Here is a 19,130-nt window from a genome sequence, read left to right as displayed (position 1 = left end):
TAGACTACCTTTGAAACATGGCTACACAAACAGCAGAGTGAATTGTTTTTGGCAGTTGAAGTTTTCATATTTGAGCAATTGCTTCTCTCTCTTTTTGGTTGAGTTCCCAGGAAGGAAATGGCTGAACTCCACAGTTGCAAATAATATAGCGCCCAGTCCTTACAACTGTCCGGGGAGGGCTGAGGTGTTGTCCACTGTCCACACAGGAAGCAGTCAGACCCAGTAAGAATGAGGGTCTGCCCGAGGGCCACCAGTGAGTAGCGCCGAATGTGGGGCGGGGACCTGGCTCCTGTTTTTGGCCACCACACCGCTCTGTCTCCTGCCCCACCACGTACCACGAGAAGAGATAATGTGAGCACCAGTGCCACCACTAGCCCCTGACACTGGTCAAGCCTCTGCAATCTCCTTTAGGAGATCAGGAACCAACCTTGTCCCTCTCCTTTATTCCAGAGGACAGTGTTTGAGGTATGAACTGGAAATCTCAGAAGATTTTATTATCCTTTGCCTTGCGAGGGAAAGCTCAGCCAAGTTTAGATAGGGAGAGTCAGGGAAAGCCTTAGGGGTTCTTGGTAATTCAGGAGGATTGGTGTCTGTCACTGATCAGAGAATGGTATTCTGCATAATGACAAACATGTCCGCTCTGTGGTCAGCGTCTTCCTGCAACGGATTTCAGGGCATTCTTGGTTGTCTGCTCCTTCCATTCCATCTGACTCTGCTCAGGAATGGTTTGAAAATAACTGTCACCGAGAATTCCTTTATTTCAGTTGTTAAACGTAGATTGTGTGGTTCATCTGTCTGGAAATCTGTGTGATAGAATCGGAGGTACAAACATATGAAAGAATTGGAGACATTTTGTTGGAAGTCCTTTAGAGAAAGACAGCGAGGTGCCTGCCATTGATGAGGAGTGCCACGGTACAGCCGCTGGGGGTCCATGCTTACCAAGTCTGTCCACGCCACCGAGAGCAGCAACGGGTGGCACCGAAGGAGCTTATCCTAGGGCATTTTAAAGTTGAATTTTCCATGGTTATTCAACTTCAGATCCAGTAGCGCTTGTCTATATATCTTTCCATTGAATAAAGAGCCATATCTCCCTTTAAGAAAGACAGGGCCAGGGTCTGGGTCAGAGGGGAGGTGTTCTTGGTTTCCCTCATCAGGAAGCAGCTGTTTCGAGAGTTTGCTGGCTTCTGGCGACAGTGTTAGCTGCCAAACCTTGAACACTTATTTCTCCATCCTTCATAAAACCCTGCTCTGCTAAATTTTACTCATTGGTGACTTTTTATTTTTTTGCGGTACTGTGGATGGAACCCAGGGGCATTCTACCTCTGAGCTGCGTGCTCAGCCCTATTTTGTAGTCCTTTTATTTTTGAAACGGGGTCTCACTGAGTTGTGAAGTGCCTCGCTAGGTAGCAGAGGCTGTCCCCGAACCGTGACCCTCCGGTCTCTGCCTCCGGGATGCTGGGATTACAAGCATGCGCCACCACGCCTGGCCTTCTCATTGGTGACTTTTGCCCATCCTTACTCAGTTTCCAGCACTTCCCAGTATGAGAAGAGGTCCCAGCTCTCCTGACCGAGCGCCTTGTGAGGACGGTCCCCAGGAAAGTGACTGCTAACTTACAGTCCTCCATGGGCTGTGTGGCCCAGTTACTGGGCAGCTTGTGCCTTGGGTCACTAGTGACATCTTTTTAAATATGGCGGTTTCCTGCATGTCTATCTAACCAGGAGACGATTCCTGGGGTTTGAGCCTTTTATTAGCCGAACTCGGTAGAGGCCAGAGTCCCTTTGACACATCCAGGGCAGGGCTGAAGACCCGCTGCCAGGTGGGGAGGGGCACTAGCTGCCCTGCCTCTGCCTTCTGGCCATCGTGTCTGGCGCTCTGCACAGTGTGGTGAGCCGTTCAGAACTGAGTTTGGCGAATTGCTTTCCACTCTGAGCCTAGTTTTCCTCATCTGGGGAATAAGGGAATACAGTCTCTACGCTTTTTGTTTGTGTTTTAGTTTGTTTTGAACATGTAATCCTCCTGGCCCAGTCTCCCAAGCACTGAGATTAGCGGCATGTGCCAGTGTACCTGGCTCAGAGTCCCTACAGTAGGATTACTGGGACAGTGAGGTGGGATCATGGGCACAGGAGGCCTGGCAGGGGCTGTGCAGTTCCTGGGTGAGGAGCGGCAGCCCTTCGTGTCATTGCTCTTTACCGGGGGATTGAGTTCTCTCCTTTGGGCTTCTTTGGGCCTGTTCTGGCTTTTCTGGGGTTGAGCTCCCCTGGCAGACGTCGGCTTAACCATGATGCAGTTCCAGGGGCTTACAACAGAGGGCGCTGCAATGCATTTGCTCTTCTTGGGCTGATTCAGGTTCCCGTGTCTTTTGTTTTCTGATATCTTTGGGATTTCTGGTCCTATGCCAACATGCCAATCTGTTACATTCCTTTTTCTACATTTTATTTATTTATTTATTTATTTAGCTATGCAGAAGTCTTTTCTGCTGGTGAAAGAGGATCCTCTGGTAGGCAGAGTTGGGAGATCCTTGAGCAGTGGACAGAAGGATCGTGTTGAGTTGAGTACCGCCTGTGGCCCTAACTCTGTACTCTTTGCCTCCAGGCTGTGTGTTTGAAGGCGTGCAGTACCGAGAAGGAGAGGAATTTTATCCAGAAGGAAGCAAATGTATCAAGTGTTCCTGTGTGGTGAGTCCTGCCCTGGTGTCACCAGGGTGAACCAGCGCGTCAACTGTGCGTGCTTTCTCCAAGATCTGCCCTGACTCGTACGTCCTCTGTCTCCTGGAAACACAGGAAGAACTCACCCATCTGAGGCAGGCTTCTCAGCCGTGGCACTGCGGTGCTCTGGGCTGGGTACTTCTGTGTGTGGCGGGAGCTGTCTTTTGCATTGTGGGGTGTTTCACAGCATCTTTGCCTGGACCCCGTAGATTTCAGTAGCACTTTTTACCCCAGCTGTAGGATCAACAATGTCTGCAAACCTTCCCTGGCATGCCCTGGCGAGCCAAGCTGCTTCTGGCTGAGAACCGCTGCTCTGAGGAGTGAGGGGAGAGGCTGATTTTCCTCCGCCAGCCTCCTTTCGGGGAAGACCATGGGTTTTATGGTTCTTGGGGGCAGAGGAGCTTCTTGCTGAAGCTGCTGTTGAGTTTAGCGCGATCAAGAGAAAGCAGCTGGGGCGAGCACACCGAGGCTCAGCACACCCGGCAGGGTGAGGGCTCTACGTCCAGGGTTGCAGGAAATGAACAGGAGGAGGAGGAAGTGGCCCTGAAGGATGGGTTTAGGACAGAGTAGGGATTATTGAAACAAAGACACGGACTCATCTTCCTAAGCCTTACTGACTTTTAATCCGTATGCTAAGGATGACGTCAGAGTGTTTAGGAACCAGAAGAGCTTGGTCTGTGTTTCAATTTTCTTAATTTAAATTTGGAGTAAAGTCACCGATGGTCGTGGTAATGGTAGTGAGGGGGAATCCTGTCTGAGGCAGCCGATCCAAGTTATTTACAGAAGGGAGTTAGCACAAGTATATATTTTCTTCATCTTATGTAACAAAGAACATACATTTTCCGAGTCACTTGTGACTCAGAATGGATCTCAGAATATTAAAAAGAAAACACACGGAGAACTCCAGTTCCCTCATTTCACCAAATGGAATCATATGTGGATCCTCATAAATCATAGTTCTTATCATTTCTCTATATGTCATTTCCTAAATCTTCCCTCTTCCTACAGCACATCACACTCAACCTAGAGTCCAGGTTAGAATAAGTGTGGCCAAGGGAGGTGGTTTTTACGTCTAGGAGAGTTGGAAGAATGAGAGGGAGGGAGAGAAGGAAGGAGAAAAAGGCCTATGTATCTGTAGATCAATATTGAAACATATGTTGTATTTATATAATATACTAACAACACAAAGGTAATTTGCTAATGAAAATGAACATGAGCTTGCATATTCCAATTCAACCTCTATGCTTTCTTGCTAACTATGGGTAGATTTATGCTATTTTTATGTAAATGATTTCTCTTTGCTATTAAATATTGCCCATGTCTTCACGTATGTCTTCCATATTGGAAGCTATAATATTATCTGATTGGTTTTTAAGTTTAGTGATTTCATTATTTTGGAAATAGGTTGAGGGAGAGACAAGGCACATGTAAAGAGGAAATTTTAACTGTGTGCTAGATGAATTGTCTTTCCGATAAAGGTATGCCAAGGGCTGGCAGCTGGGCCTCCTTGGGGAGGAAATTCAGAAGGTGGCGAGGAGGATGGGAAATTCCTGCAGTTTTACAATGACATCAGTCAAAGCATCCAGCGCTGGAACTGGAAATAAGCTTAGCGCATATGTGCACAGGGGTCACGGGCGCAAACGTATAGAGGCATTCGGATTTTGTCTTTAAACTCAACATAGGCTGAATGAAACACACCTGAGGGCCAAGTTCAGGCCCTGGAAGTCCTGTTTTCATTTTCGGTTGAAGAAATAAAAATCCAGTGATGTTGTTACTTGCCCAAGTTTTCTTGCTTACTGAATTCTCTCCAGACTTGTAGTCTATATCCTTGACTATAGTCTAATTTCCTGTATCCCTATAATTTCTATATTTTTCCAATTCTCCATGTTTCCACTTTCAGCACTTAAAGGGGCCACTAATAATGCCTTTGATTACATTCTGGCATCAGTATTCAGACTCACAGAATACATGGGAGAGAGGATGGAGTCCTTGTTTGTGGATGGAACACAAATGTGTGGGCCTTGCTGTGGGGGAGCAGCTTTGCTTTTTATGAATACAGAATTTTGGGGAATAAACTTTCTGTGTTGGAACATGTTATTAAAATAACTTGGTTGTAAATATTTGTTCATTTTGCTATCTTTTGATGTAGTGGACTCAAACAAAATGCAAACAAACAACAACAACAACCAATCAAGTGTCTTGGCAGCAAGTAGCCTCCTCTAGAGAGTGTCAGCCGGGACACCGTTTGCATGAGAATGGATTATTCCATTCGTCTAGCCTGGCTCTGGAGCTGCTGGGCACGAAGCCTGTTGGGCTTGCCCAGTGGCAGGCTTGGGAGCTGTGTTGTGTACGGTGTGTGGCGGTGCGAGGTGCTATTTTGCTGGATGTAAAAACAAAGCTGATAAGGGCTTTAGCCAGGACCAAGGGGAGACCAAATTATCTGCTGAGGAAGTTACAGAGACTGGCTGGGGGGCATTAGAACTTACATTCTAGAACTTACATTGGCATGTAATTAGTTTATGTGGGAGATAGACAAGGCTGGCAGAAAATATGTTGATGAGACAAGGCAGAAGCAGCCAGTGATGGTTCATTACTAAGTGCTATGTTCTGAGTGCTCCCCCAAACCATGCATTCAGACTTAATCTCCATCACGATAGCATTAAAAGGCGGATGGGCCTTTGGGGAGGTGATCAGGCTGTAAGGGGCCGTTCTCATGAATGGTTCATGAAAAGGCTTGAGGGAGGGAATTTGACCTCTGTTTCCTTCATCTTGGAAGTAGACAGCTGAACCTGCTGATGCCTTCTTGGCTTTCTGGCCTTGAGAACTGTGAGACGTAAATTCCTGTGTTTCCTACAATCCCCAGTCTGAGTATTTTGTTAAGCAGCACATATGAACCAAGACACCAAACGATGGACCGTTGCGGGTGACCAGGTCTTAATTCTGCGGGGAAAACTCTGGAAACCTGTACAAAATTTATGCCTCAGAATCTTCCCACTGATGGGCAAGAGGGCTGAAATATACATACATCAACTCCCACCAGCTATTGGTTGGGGGCTGCTCTCTGGAGGGCATTGATTGGCCGCATTTCTAGCCTGCCACTCTGGTGACAAAGTGGCCTTTAGCATACAGAGGAAGACACAGGTGCTGAGACAGAGTTAAAAGTCTGGGTATGTGCTCAAGTGGTAGCAATGAGCAGGGGTAGGATAGGGTAGCAACAGTTGGCTATAGCACACAGGTGTATGTATGTATCTACATGTATGTGCTTTTAAATATGTGCACAGCTGGGCGTGGTGGCGCATGCTAGTAATCCCAGTACCTGGGAGGCTGAGACAGGAAGATCTGAGTTCGTGGACAGCCTCAGTTACTTAGCGAGGCCCTTTTCAACTCAGTGGGACCCTGTTTCAAAATAAAAAATAAAAAAAAATAGGGCTGGGGCAGAGCTTGGAGGTAGAATGACCCTGGGTTCCATCCCCAGTGCTGCCAATACAATAAAATAAATATGTGCACATTACTATATTTGGAGTTCTCACTCTGTATTCATATATGTGCAAACACATACACATATAAATACATACATGTTTTCCCAAACCTATCAGTCTCATGTCTTAGCCCCTTGCTCGCGATACGGCTTGTCCTTTCTTCTTGTTTACCTGCAAGTGCTTGACCTTTCAAGGTTGGTTATCACCACTCCCTGAGCACCCGATTCTCCTAGACAGAATCGCTGGTTTTCTCTCTCTATTCCTGAGAGTCTGTCTGTGGCCATCATCTGCACATGGGTGCATTCACACACACACACACACACACACACACACACACACACACACACACACAAATGTGCACGCGCACACACACACTTCCAGGTAAGCACTCAGCCATGGCATCACAGTTATTGGCCTATTTTTCTGCTCCCTGTGTTTTGTGCAGGGGCCCCGGCCTCCCTATGCTCATCTATTCTCTTAGCTGAGCACCTCAGACCTCAGTCATGTCAGCCCTCTTCTCCTCCTTTCCTCCTTTATCTTTTGACACAGCACACACGACACAGTAATGCTTTCTCTGGGTTCTGCTCTTTCCTACTGGCCGGCTCATCCTTGCCTGGGAGACCCAGGGTGGGGAGCTACCCCAAGGTCAGTGTGCGCTGCTTGCCTGCGGAGTCCTGTGCGCGGGAAGCACAGGACTTGTATCTACGTATTATCTTGTATCTACGTATTATCTTTCTGATGGATGAATCACCGACTTTCAAGGTGTCCTCCACTCTCAAGTAAACATAGCTTGTACCCTGTGGCTCACATCTGAAGTTTAACCCTCTTCTCTACACTCTCCAAATCTGCGAACTCCGTCTACCCGTGTTTTTATGGTGTGGCGACAGAGTGGCCGACACCCTATGAAGATGGATGCCTTAGCTAATGAAACAGATGCCTCACACAGGATTTTACATCCTGCCCTTAGTCGGGACAGTATCTGTGGCATTCCAGACAGCTGAGAGCATGCTAACCTTTGAGGATATCTGGAGAGGATTTCACAACCTTTTGCTCCTGCGCATTCCAGAAGCAGAGATGATATTTTTAGGTGTGCGTATCATCATGACTCACTTAGGAAATGCCGGGCTTTATTATCACTGGTTAAGCCAGATCATCCTCACTTACACGTTATATAAATAAAAGAGCCAAGCGGATTACTTCTGCAGGTCCTGATACTTATCGGGGAAGCAGTGACTGCGTTCCTCGAGCTGTTCCATGTACCCGCCTGAGTCATCTTAGAGTGTGTTCCTCATGGGGTGGGTTCAGTGCGAGTAAGTGCTCTGTTAGGTTTAAAATAGAAAGAGGATTCTTTCCTAAGTCTGAAGCAAAGAATCAGTCGTAAAGCGTACTAAGCATCAGTTAAAGCACATATTTGCTTCTTTCTGGTTTAAACTTGTCTTTCTAGGACCTGCCTAACTGCACAGCAAATAGTTGTGTATGTCACTGATCAATCAAACATTCAGGAAACAGATGTGACAGTTGTCACAGACATTTTTTAAATTTATTTTTATTTTTTGGTGGTACTGGGGTTCCTGGAAACCCTTCTACCTCCGGGGTACACTCCCAGACCTATTTTATATTTTTATTTGGAAACAGGGTCTCTTAAGCCAGCGAGGCTGGCTTCAAACCAGTGCGATCCTCCTGTCTCAGCCTCCCAAGCCCGGGGATTACAAGCCTGTGCCACCACGCCCGGCGACATTTTTTTTTTTTTTTTTTTATTGTGGTGCTGAGGATTGAATCAGGGCTACTCAAACCTCACTATCACTTATTTTTTTGTTTGGAAATAGGTTCTTGCTAGGTTGTTGAGAGTCTCACTAAATTCCCAAGCCTGGCCTTGCATCTGCAATCCTCCTGTCTCAGCCTCCCAGGTCCTGGGATTACAGACATGTGCCACTATGCCGTGATGGTTCAGACATTTCTATGAAGCATGTCCCCCAAGTTGTAAGGCTGAAGATTAAGGTGTCAACGAGAGACGCCTGTGTTCTTTTTTACCAAACTATTTCAGGAACCCTATGGGCTCAGTGTCGTCGGCAGTTGCTTACTGAAGGGAGTGTAGCCCATGGGGCTGTAGGATGCTCTTGAAAGAACATCGAGTCCTGACTGTAAAACGAGCCAAATGAACCAGCCAAGATCAATTGCTTTTGCTGACAAAGGCATATTAAGTTCAGAGGATTTTTACCAATAAACATGGGCTGTTAACGGGCTGTGTATGATGAAGGAGCCGGGCTTTATTGGCTCTCAGAAGCCCTGAGAACCATAAACACCTTTGCTCTCATTTACACTTCAGCTATTGCAAAATGCGGTCTCCCAGGGAAAGTGAAACTCTGAGGAAGGTTATTTGGAAAGAACAAAGAAAATGGGGCCCCGTGGCTCTCTCTCCCCCACACCTGCATCCCATCCAGACACCCTGCACGTCCTGGCGTGGCTGGTCCAGCCCCTGGCCAGCCCCCTCGCCGACCAGTGCCCCTCTCGCTTTTCTCTGTCCTGGCCACTTTGACCTCTGGACTGCTCCTCTTGCCCTCGCTAGGCAGAGAAAGTGCTCCCCCCTTACCTGCAGCCTGGGTCTCATCTAGGAGCTTGTTAGAACTGCAGGGTGTCTGTCCTTCCAGGCCCGCAGACTGCAGCCTGCAGTTTAATAAGATCTCCAGAGGGTTTATTTTCCAAATGACGTAAAAAATATAAATTTGATCTAATACCTAATGGCCTTTACCTAGGCCACTTTTATCTTGTTTTTAGTAATGGGGATTAAACGTTAGGGCATTCTGCCTTTGAGCTACAGCCCCAGCCCTACTTATTTTGAAATGGGGGGTTTCTCCAAGTTGTTGGGGGTCTGGCTAAATTGATGAGACTGGCCTTGAACCTCAGTATGTACGGGATTGTGGACGTGTAACGCCATGCCTGGGCTTTTTTTGTTTTTATTTTTCCTCTCCTTTTTTAAAATTTTTTTGTGGTACTGGGGGTAGAACCCAGGTGCTTTTCTACCTATTTTATACTTTATTTGGAAGGGTCTCACTAAGTTGCGGAGAGCCTCACTAAGTATCTGAGGCTGGCTTTGAACCTGTGCGATCCTCCTGTCTCAGCCTCCCAAGCTCTGGGATTACAAGTGTGCGCCGCCACGCCCGGCCACCTTTCCTCTTCTCTCATGGCCCCCGCCTTAGTGGGCCCCGCTCATCCTGCCTGGAAACTTGAACGTTCCTCCTTTAGAGGAGATTGTTTTGACTCCCAAGACCAGATTGCTTTTTGTTGGTAAAACCTTTTTATAATATTGCTTTGTTTCTCAAACAGCTGCCGTGATTTGTAGTTAGATATTTCTATTCGTAAGGATTTTTAAAATATATTATTTTTAACCAACACATTGTAATTACGTATTTATGGGGTACAATATTTGATACATGTAGACAATGAATAATGATCGGATCAGGGTAACTGCCGTATGTATATATCTTTTCTTTGTGTTGAGAATATTCAGAGTTAACTCTTGCTATTTTTTTTTTGAAGATTTAAAGAAGTTTATTAAAAGATAGAAATACAGAGGATAGGTACAGCTCCATACCAGACTGGCATGGAGGGGGGGGCTCGAATGAATACACCCCTCTTGCTATTTTTGAAATATACAATTGCTTCTTTGATTTATTTAACTCCATCCGTTAGGATGAAATGGTAATTTTGATTTTTTAGGTCTGGGCACATAAAGTTATTTTTAATTGCTAAATCCAGGCACAAATAAATATTGACCTTATTTTGCATTCTTTCTTCATTGCCTCTCTTCCTGACCTGCTACTACCACTCTCTCTCTCTGCCCTCCCTCCTCTCTCGAGGCTGTGAGCATTTTCAGTCTTTGCCAATTCATTCCGCCATGGAGGAGCTGAGAAAGGGAACTAGATTCCTGTGGAGCTGCGGCTGCACTGCTTAGAGCTGGCTTTGTGTGGAAGGTGTCTGACCTCCCTGGGGATGTCTTGCTTGAAAAGTGTTCTCTCGGCCTCACAAGACCCCCAGGAGGCTGTGGAGGTAGGAAGGAGTTGCTAAGGATCAGGACCACGCACTGGGGCAGAGCTGTCGAAAGGGGCTGAAGTCGGCAACAGGCTTGTCTGGCCTTCCCCCGTTCCAGGGTCCCCAGCTCAGATGGCACCGTCCTGAGGCAGGAAGCAAGCGGAGGAATCCCTGGTACCCACTGCGGCCCCCGTCCCCGACATGCGGCGTCCCCACTAGCGTGGGGGCTGGGGGCCCTCTGTGGCTGACCCTCCCTCGTGGCCTCTGCCTTACTAGCTCTAATATGTGCAAATTGGTGTATTTTAGCCATAAGCTTGTCATTATAGCTTCCCTGTCCATGGGGAGAAATTTGGCTACAACAGGGCAATAAATTGGAGAATTGAGCAATTACTGAGTGAATTAGATCAATGTGGGCAGCTGATCTAACTTGTGTAGGCCAGAACCTCAGAGGAGCTTGCAAAAAAGGAGTTTGAAATGTTGGTGTAATTGCTGCCGTGCTCCGTTTTGCACTGTGCGGCTGTACTGTCGCCCAGAGGACAAAGAGGTCTTGATCTGAGAAGTCAGTAGAACAAGGATCACAACAAAAGAATCTTTTCTCTTCTTTTTGTATTGGAGGTTGAACCCAGGGGCATTTTACCTCCAAGCTACACTCCCATCTCTTTTTTCATTGTATGTATGTATGTATGTATGTATGTATGTATGTATGTATGTATTTTTGTGGTACTGGGGTTCCTGGAAGCCCTTCTACCTCCGGGCTACACTCCCAGACCTATTTTATATTATTTTTATTTGGAAACAGGGTCTCTTAAGCCAGCGAGGCTGCCTTTGAACCTGAGCAATCCTCCTGCCTCCGCCTCCCAAGCGCGGGGATTACCAGCGTGCGCCACCACGCCCGGCTTATTTTTTTATTTTGAGATAGGTCTTGCTAAGTTGTGGAGGGTCTCACCAAAATGCCGAGCCTGGCTTAGAACCTGCCACCTTCCTGTCTCAGTCTCCCAAGTGCTGGGATTACATGTGATGTATGTGTGACATCACAGCTTGTTAGGAGCCTTTTCTTAAAGAGCTGGCTGGTAAACACTTGGCCAGTAGGAGGGGTCTCCAACTTGCTTAGAAAAGTGGCTGGTGTTCTGCTTGTTTTTTTTTTTTTTTAATTTTTGGCTTGACCATGAATATTGGTGTCTTCTGTTAGGATGAATCTGAGTAGATGTGACTATACCTCTGTGCTAAGGATTCGATTCTGCTCTGTTGTGATGCCGCTATTGCAGGGGGGCATTGAATTCTGGCTTCTCAGAAATGTCTCATCAAAATTACCCATTTTTAAGGCAAAACTGAGTTAATTGCCTAACGTGGACATTAATCATTACTTTGATAGGGCCTTAATAGTATCTTAGAAGAGGGCAAAGGTGGGATAATTATAAGGTTTTGCAGAGTCTGGCTTAAGGCTGATCTTTTAATGTGGGGACTTGATTTGGTTTGGGCAAATCTCATCGTATACTAGGTTAAAAATGGTAGAAACAGCAAGGCAAGGGCTTCACAGCATGTCTTTTAGAATTCATAAACCTAGTTGAATTATTTGTGTTATTAGATAGTACTTCCAACAAATTGAATGCATTCAGCAAGTTCCTGAAACCAATAGGGGGCTTATTATTATTATTATTATTTTTGATGTTAAAAAGCTTGGGAATAACTGTTCTATATTTTATATTCTATCTCAGTCATGTCTTATGCATTTTCAGAACACATCCTGAATATTAATCCTCATATATGTGTTATTTTTATAGCTTGTAACATTCCTTATGATTATTTTTTTGTGTAATTTGTAGCTGAAGCATCCTATAAAGTTATTTTTCTATACAGGGAGTCACCATGTTAATAATAAGCCCAACAGGGAAACTAGCTGGAAAGAAAATTTCTCCTTTGACATTTGAGCATTTGTATAAAAACACAGTTTGAAAAGAGATCGGCAAGTGATTTACTTACAAAGGAATTATTGATAATATCAGCTAGTCTTACTAAATGTGCGCTCTGTGCTGGGAACACAGTGTCCTTCAGTGTTAATTTTCAAAATGTTGTACAACCTAGGAGGTGTTAGCTCCCATTTTCTTTATTTTTTTTTTTTATGAAGAAAATGAGATGCTGAGAAATCTAATGGTTTGCCTAAAGTCAAAGAGCTAAAAAGAACAGAACGCCCAAACTGCCTGATCATAAAGCCACATATTAATCATTTTGCCCTATCTCCCTCCTTCCCTACCAGCCAGTCTCATTTTGAGGTTTTATCTATGGCTGTTTGTAAATATTTGACACTGGGAAATGCCATTTGAACCTATGGGATGAAGAACAACCAGGCATTTCAAGGGGGAACTAACGGTGATGTGAGCATCCAAAAGGAACACTGTTTCTGATGCAAGAGGTATTAACACAATAAAAAAGTGCCTTGCGCTTCCTGCCTCCTAAGTTCACAAGTCTAAGCGAGTTTAAACTCATACCAGATTTCAGCCTTGGGCGTTCAGCCTAAGCATATGTCACAATAACGGCGGAGTGGATGAGGAACACATATCTGTTACCCTCACATCAGTTAGAGAATGGAGACACTGCGATCCATAGTGCTTCTCGTTGCCAAAAAATGCCGAACACACGGAGAATATGTGATTGCTTCTGGGACGGAGCCACCCTCATTGCCTGGGCTTCCAGAGAGGAATCGAGACACATGTTTATCTGATGGGGTGACTCTGCCTTGTGATTGTCCATTGATGGGGCTTAAGCATCCATTCTGGAGAGCCTTCCTTAGAGATTTTCAAAGAGGAGGTGGGCTTACCTGAACATGCACTTCAGTGGCTCCACAAACGTGAATTTGCCCACCTGCTAGAATGGAGAAATGTAATTCCTTTCTCCTAAGAAGCTGGTGCATTTAGACATTTGAGTGGAGTTTGGAATAGGTACAGTAGAAAAGTTAGCTCAATTAGTGGTTTCATCCTCTGTGTCCTTGCAAAGACTATTTCTTTTATTTCTCTCCCTTTTCTCCTTTGGTCTCCCGCACGATGAGCTGCTTTAGTCTCCTAAAACTTTCACAAAAGATACTCTGAATCACTTTCCAACTTTTTGTCCATTTTTCTTTTTGTCTTTACATTTATCTCTCATTTCGGCAACCAGCCAGACATTTATTAATATAACTTTGAGTGCCATATGTTTGACACCATGTTAGGCACCGAGCACCACCAATAAAGGGCGCCCCACTTTTTCTCTCCAGGAATTTACAATATGTTGGCTTGGTTGCATTTATTAAAAATAAATCCAAATCAAACCAATGGGATTTTTTCAATGCCACGTTAAATAGATGATAATTACAAAAAGACCAGATATATTGAAAAATGGTAATCATTTTGCAACTTAAATATAGACACTCTTAATATGATTTAATATATTTTATTCCAACTCTTTCATATTTACAGGTAGTTATATAACTAGATACGACCACATTCTGAAAGTGGTTTTCCATACTTCATTTAACCTTATACAGGCTGAGCATCCATAATCAAAAAATCTGAAATCTGAAATTCCCCCAAATCCAAAATTTTTGAGAACAGTGTTTAAAATGCTTCAAAATTTGGAACATTTCAGATTTTACATTTTTGGATTAGAGATGGACAACCTGTAAAGTCTATGCAAATATTCTAAAGTTTAAAAATAACCAAAATCTGAAACATACCTGGTCCCAAGCATTTTGGATAAGGGCTACTCAACATGTATTGTGAATATAGCTCCATTTTATTAACAAGTTGTTAATTTTAATATCTACATGATATTCCATCAGTATGCCATGATTTAATCATTTTATGATATTTTAACTTTTTTTAGTTTTTGCTATTATAATAATGTGAAAAGTATATTTGAAAAGTAATGTCTTTGTTTCTCTGATTATTTCCTTAGGCTAAATTCATAAACATATAATTAGTGGGTCATGGATACAAACTTTTGAAGGGGTATATATACATGTTATGTGTGTGTATGTGTGTGTGTGTGTGTGCGTGTGTATGTGTGTGTGTGTTACTAAAGTACTTCAAGCACGTGATATTTTAATTTCTGTTCCAATTAGAAGTACGTAGGTATAGATCTTTTTGTACCCAAACCATTTTCCTTTTGAGAATATTGTTTTCATTGGCATTTGGCATCTGAAACCGAACATTACCTAAATGTTTATTAGTTATTTGCACTTCTGTAAATGTTTTTTTATTTCTAATTTTTCTGTTGGAGGTAAAGTTGTATTGAAGCTTGTGTGTCAGTGTAGGATATTACTCCTCTGTGTTAGTTAAGAAGTGTTTTGAAAACACAAGAAGAAAAGACTTGATGCTGGCATGTATATTGCATGGTGGGTAAGGACAGAGTTTGCTGAAGTCCTGTCTCCTTTCAACCTTCACTTCTCAAAATATGTTAATAAGGAGAAAAGTGAATTAATATCGTCAAGGGGTTTCTTTATTTAGGCTTCTCCTTTCCATCTCTAGCTCCTTCATTTTGAAGCAGTGACTTCCTGCACCTGCCCTCCTATCAGCATGAAGCCATTTTTCTATATTTCTACCATCTCTTTCTCACTCCCCTCTGCACTCTCACTTCTGTTGACCTCGGCCTTCCCTTCCCAGTGGCTCTGGGTGAGACGTGCTCCTCGCACTGGCTTTGCAGGCCTGGTCTTCCACTGTGCCTCAAGCTCTCCTCCCATCCTCCCATCCTCCCCTTCCTCCCTCTCCCGAGACCTTGTTCTGTGTTTTAGATTTTTAGTTCCTCTTGATCAGGCACCGTTACCTCACCCCCTTGAAAACAGTGTCATCAGTGCCAGAAACAGTCACTCTTCTACTAAATGACAAGTATTACAGTTTTTTGAGTACGTATTTTTTTCCCTTGAAAATGATCTAGAACCTCCTATTTTCCTACTTGGGTCTTGGTGTCAATCTTGAAGGTCATAAGATAAATATTCACTTTCTCCACTTAATGAGCACAGTAGCATGAAGGACTCATGACAGGTCTGCAGAGGAAGAGATTCCAACATAAAATATTTAAAGAAGTGATGTGGAGACCTCACAGTAGATTTGTGAGGAGCCTGAGGGATACTCTGAGCTAATGTTCCAGGAATGAGCCATCCTCCTCAGGCCCTATGGGATAGCAAGTTTAAGAATGGATCTTTCTGGGGAGTGGAAGAAAGAAAACAAAAATCGTTGGTGAAAGTAAAGTAAAAATCCTATTTTGTCAGCGAAATAGCATAAAATAGTAACAGTCCAATAGTATTTCAGGGCATTTCCGGATCCGTTTGACCTTGCTCTCCAGAGAACTTAATACATTTTTTAATTGGTGCCCATGGGTCTTCTGCTCTCTCTGTCCCCGTCCATGCTTCTGCCTCAGGGGCACCTCCCCTCGTGTGCTCATCTCTTCCCTCCTCCTTCTTCTCCTCTACCCCGGGAGGGGATGCCAGCCTTCCCTGGGCTGCCCTCTTCATCCTCAGCCTCTGCACAACAGCCTGCTATTAGTAAAGTACCACAATTCACTTTCATTGCTGCCTTGCTTTCTCCTTGAATAACCATCCCAGAGTTTTGCACACACTAGATATTCAGGAACTATCCTTTGAATGAATTGATTACACATTTTGGCACCTTTTAAATGTCATTCGCATGTTCGGTTTGGAGGGTGGCAGTGCTTTTGTGGTCCTGTGAATGGCTTCAATTAGCACCGTTCTCTCTGAGTGGAATTTTAAACGGTGCCACTTGTTTGGTGTGTGAGCCGTGTTGTGTTTAGATCTCAAGGAGCCAAAGTCCTTCCCAAAGACGGGGTACCAAACCGCCAACACCCAGGGAGAGTCCTTCCCCTGAGCACACCCAGCAGTCTCAGCTACAGCCCGTCTCCGAGCCTACACTGAGTTATACGCAGCGAACCATCCTTTTCAAGCCACCTAAGCTCTCAACTATGGTCTGAGAAGAGCTGGCTTGAAATACTGAGTGGACTTCACTGTTTGGTAGTACCAGGAAATACAAAATGACCAGGTGTTAGCGTGAGTGTCAAACACATCTACCACATCGTTCTAACTATTTATTTTGCTCTCTTCTGTTCTCTGTGAAATATATAATAATCAGACAATGTGACTGTGATTATCATTAACAGTATGGTGTCCCAGATGTTAACTTATACAACTATGTGAGGATTTTTTTTTTGGTGGTACTGGGGTTCCTGGAAGCCCTTCTACCTCTGGGCTACACTCCCAGACCTATTTTTTATTTGTGGAAACAGGGTCTCTTCAGCCAGCGCGGCTGGCTTCGAACCTGGGCGATCCTCCTGTCTCTGCCTCCCAAGCGCGGGGATTACAAGCGTGCGCTGCCACGCCCGGCATGAGGATTTTTAAAAACTGTTGAATATTACTAGAATTAAATATAATAAAAACCTGATAGTCATTAAATAAAAAGGAAGGCCATCATTTGGCCATGATATATATTCAAGTGTAGGGTGGTGGGGGAAGTTATCCATTTCATTTTTGGTGTGATTAAATACAAATTGATAGTGTAGTCAGACATTAAAACAAGCAGTTACTCAGTATGAAGGAGTATCCTTTGGTCATATTATAAAAACTAAAAGTCAGTGACAGAAAAGTGACTTTTTAATTTCAAAATTAGCATGAAAAATTCCAGCTGCAGCATAAATAAATAAATACTGATGCATAAATTATTTCTTTGAATGCTTCCATTCGGGGGAAGAGCTTTTCCTCTCCGTCCACATGTGCATTTCAGGGCTGTGTTGACTCTGGGGCCCTCTTCTTCACTCCGCATTTTCACTGTGATCGGGGGATGCTGGGATGACTCTTCTTGACATGGGTGGGGAATGTATTTCTTTTCAGCTTTGAGTTCAAGAAAAGGAGAGGGAGGGGACTCTTGAGGATTTGGGGGGTTTCTTCCTAGGTTTCCAGCATCCATAATATTCATAAACAATGGACACAGCTGTCTTTAATCACTAAGCCCACTGACTGAAAGGGCAGAAACCGTGCCAGAGAAGCATTGGGCTTGAGGAGGATTTTTCTCCAGAATCTTCATTGATTGAAGCAAGGTTTTGTTTATAACCAAACTGGATGTTTACCCTAAACTTCCCTCATTAAGGGAAATCATTTGACCAAGTGCTAAGAAAAGTGTTACGGAGATTTTGGTAGTTTTAAATGCTCCTAGGTTACTCGGAGCGCTTGCGGGGCATGCTCGTGGGTAAGTGTGCCTTAGGGGGTTGATGTAGACGGAGTCGTCACAGCCTGGGGACGAGGAGGACTGGCCAGTGTGTGAGCTGGAGCTGCCCCCTCGCCTCCCCAAGACTCGGCTTCCTCATCAGTAAGGTAAGGACCCGCTGGAGCCCAACTCAGAAAAGATCTTCATTTTCTCAGGAAGCAGGTTATTTGGCAAGACTCCTAGTTCTTAAAAGTTAATAATAATAGGTTACTGAAAAAAAATAAATTTACTTTTTAAATTTATAAACAGCAAAATTCACTTTTACATAGTTTTGAAAATCCATAGTTTTGACAAAGCAGCCACGTATATTTTTAAACGGTGAGTACCATAGATTATATTCAAAGATGCAGAAGATCTTTACCAATGAGTATAACCATGCTATAGTTATGGCATTAAAAATCCTCAATGAGAAGCTGCTTCGACTCTTAAATTATAGTTTTCCTGAACTATTAAGACATGTCTGCTACCTCCAGTATATCTAGGATGAAGACCAAGTTGTTACTGTTCATTTGCTCAGGAGATAGATCTGTGGGTTTTGCAGTCGGTGCCAGTGTGAAGGTGTGGCTGCTCCGTTCTGTTGATGCGTCTCCACTGCAGCTGTGCGCCGAATGTCAGTACAGACGAGAACTGAGTTTTCCATGGGGTGAGGTATCATTGACTGATGCCGCAACAGAGTCAGGGGCCAACCCATGAGTCCCACATAGTCTACCTGGGGTCTGACCCCTCGAAGGAGAGTGTGTCCTGGTGGGAGAGTCACGGCCTTTGGACTCAGGGTAGATGGGGACTTAATTAGGTTCTGCGCCCCCAACAGATGAATACTAATCTGAGCCTTTCTTTATTCACTTATAAAACTGGAAGTCACTTCTTGGCAAAAACTACTCAGAAGCCTTCTATTTTCTTTGTTCATCTCCAATACGATACCTATAACAAATAGGACCTGTAAAGCTGCCTTATGTAAGAAGAGAATAAAAAAGCATAAGGATCTCTAGCTTCTCATAGCAGATTTCAATGAAATTTTATGACTTTGAAACCCAAACCACCTCCCACCCCTATTTATTTATTTATTTATTTATTTATTTATGTATTTCAGGGGATTCTACCCCTACCTATACTCCCAGCTCTGTTTTATTTTTTATGTTGAAACAGAATCTTGCTAAGTTGTTGAGAAGCTTGCTAAGTTGCTGAGGCTGGCTTTGAACCTGTGGTCCTCCTGTTTCAACTTCCTAAGTACTGGGATTACGGGTGTGTACCACCATGCTTGGTTCACCCCCATTTTTAAATACAAAAGTTCCAGATAGTTTCAATAATTTTGTGGGGTGATACGTGCTCTGCCTAGTAACTAGCACTGAGGAGGTGCCTTCCCTTTCCTGCATGGCTATGTGATTTTAGCTGTGGTCCTTTCGTTGCTAAACTGCATGAATTCCCTTTTTTTAGAACATTCATTTGTACACCAAACCAAAATATTTTTAAACTAGAGTTTCCTGATTTGGTTTTCTGAGGAGAAACATACCAAATGGCTGCTTGTTGTCTGTGATTACTGCCCTTCCTACGAAAGGCTACATGCAGAACCTCCTCTTTGCGGTCAAATGCCAGCACTTTTCTTTCTGCTCTTAGGAAGATAACATTTTGCAGCCTGAGTAATTCCTTCTCTTCACTTAAGGGGCTATGCCACTTC

The 19,130-nt window shown here is 44.1% G+C and overlaps 1 protein-coding gene across 1 annotated transcript in view; it reads left to right on the top strand.

Annotated features, from left to right (window-relative positions):
• BMPER (BMP binding endothelial regulator) overlaps nt 1–19,130 on the top strand; it is a gene marked incomplete at both ends in the record, with an annotated part of 235,228 nt that overhangs the window by 64,481 nt on the left and 151,617 nt on the right. The window contains one exon of the mRNA XM_080701300.1: nt 2,594–2,676. Coding sequence (XP_080557426.1) covers nt 2,594–2,676 — 83 coding nt within the window. The remainder of the gene's footprint in view (nt 1–2,593; nt 2,677–19,130) is intronic.

The sequence above is a fragment of the Muscardinus avellanarius genome (genome assembly GCF_963383645.1).
Source record: "Muscardinus avellanarius genome assembly, chromosome: 9".
Taxonomy (NCBI): Eukaryota; Metazoa; Chordata; class Mammalia; order Rodentia; family Gliridae; genus Muscardinus; species Muscardinus avellanarius.
Note: the sequence above shows the minus strand (reverse complement) of the source record. Positions and strands in the feature narration are given on the sequence as shown.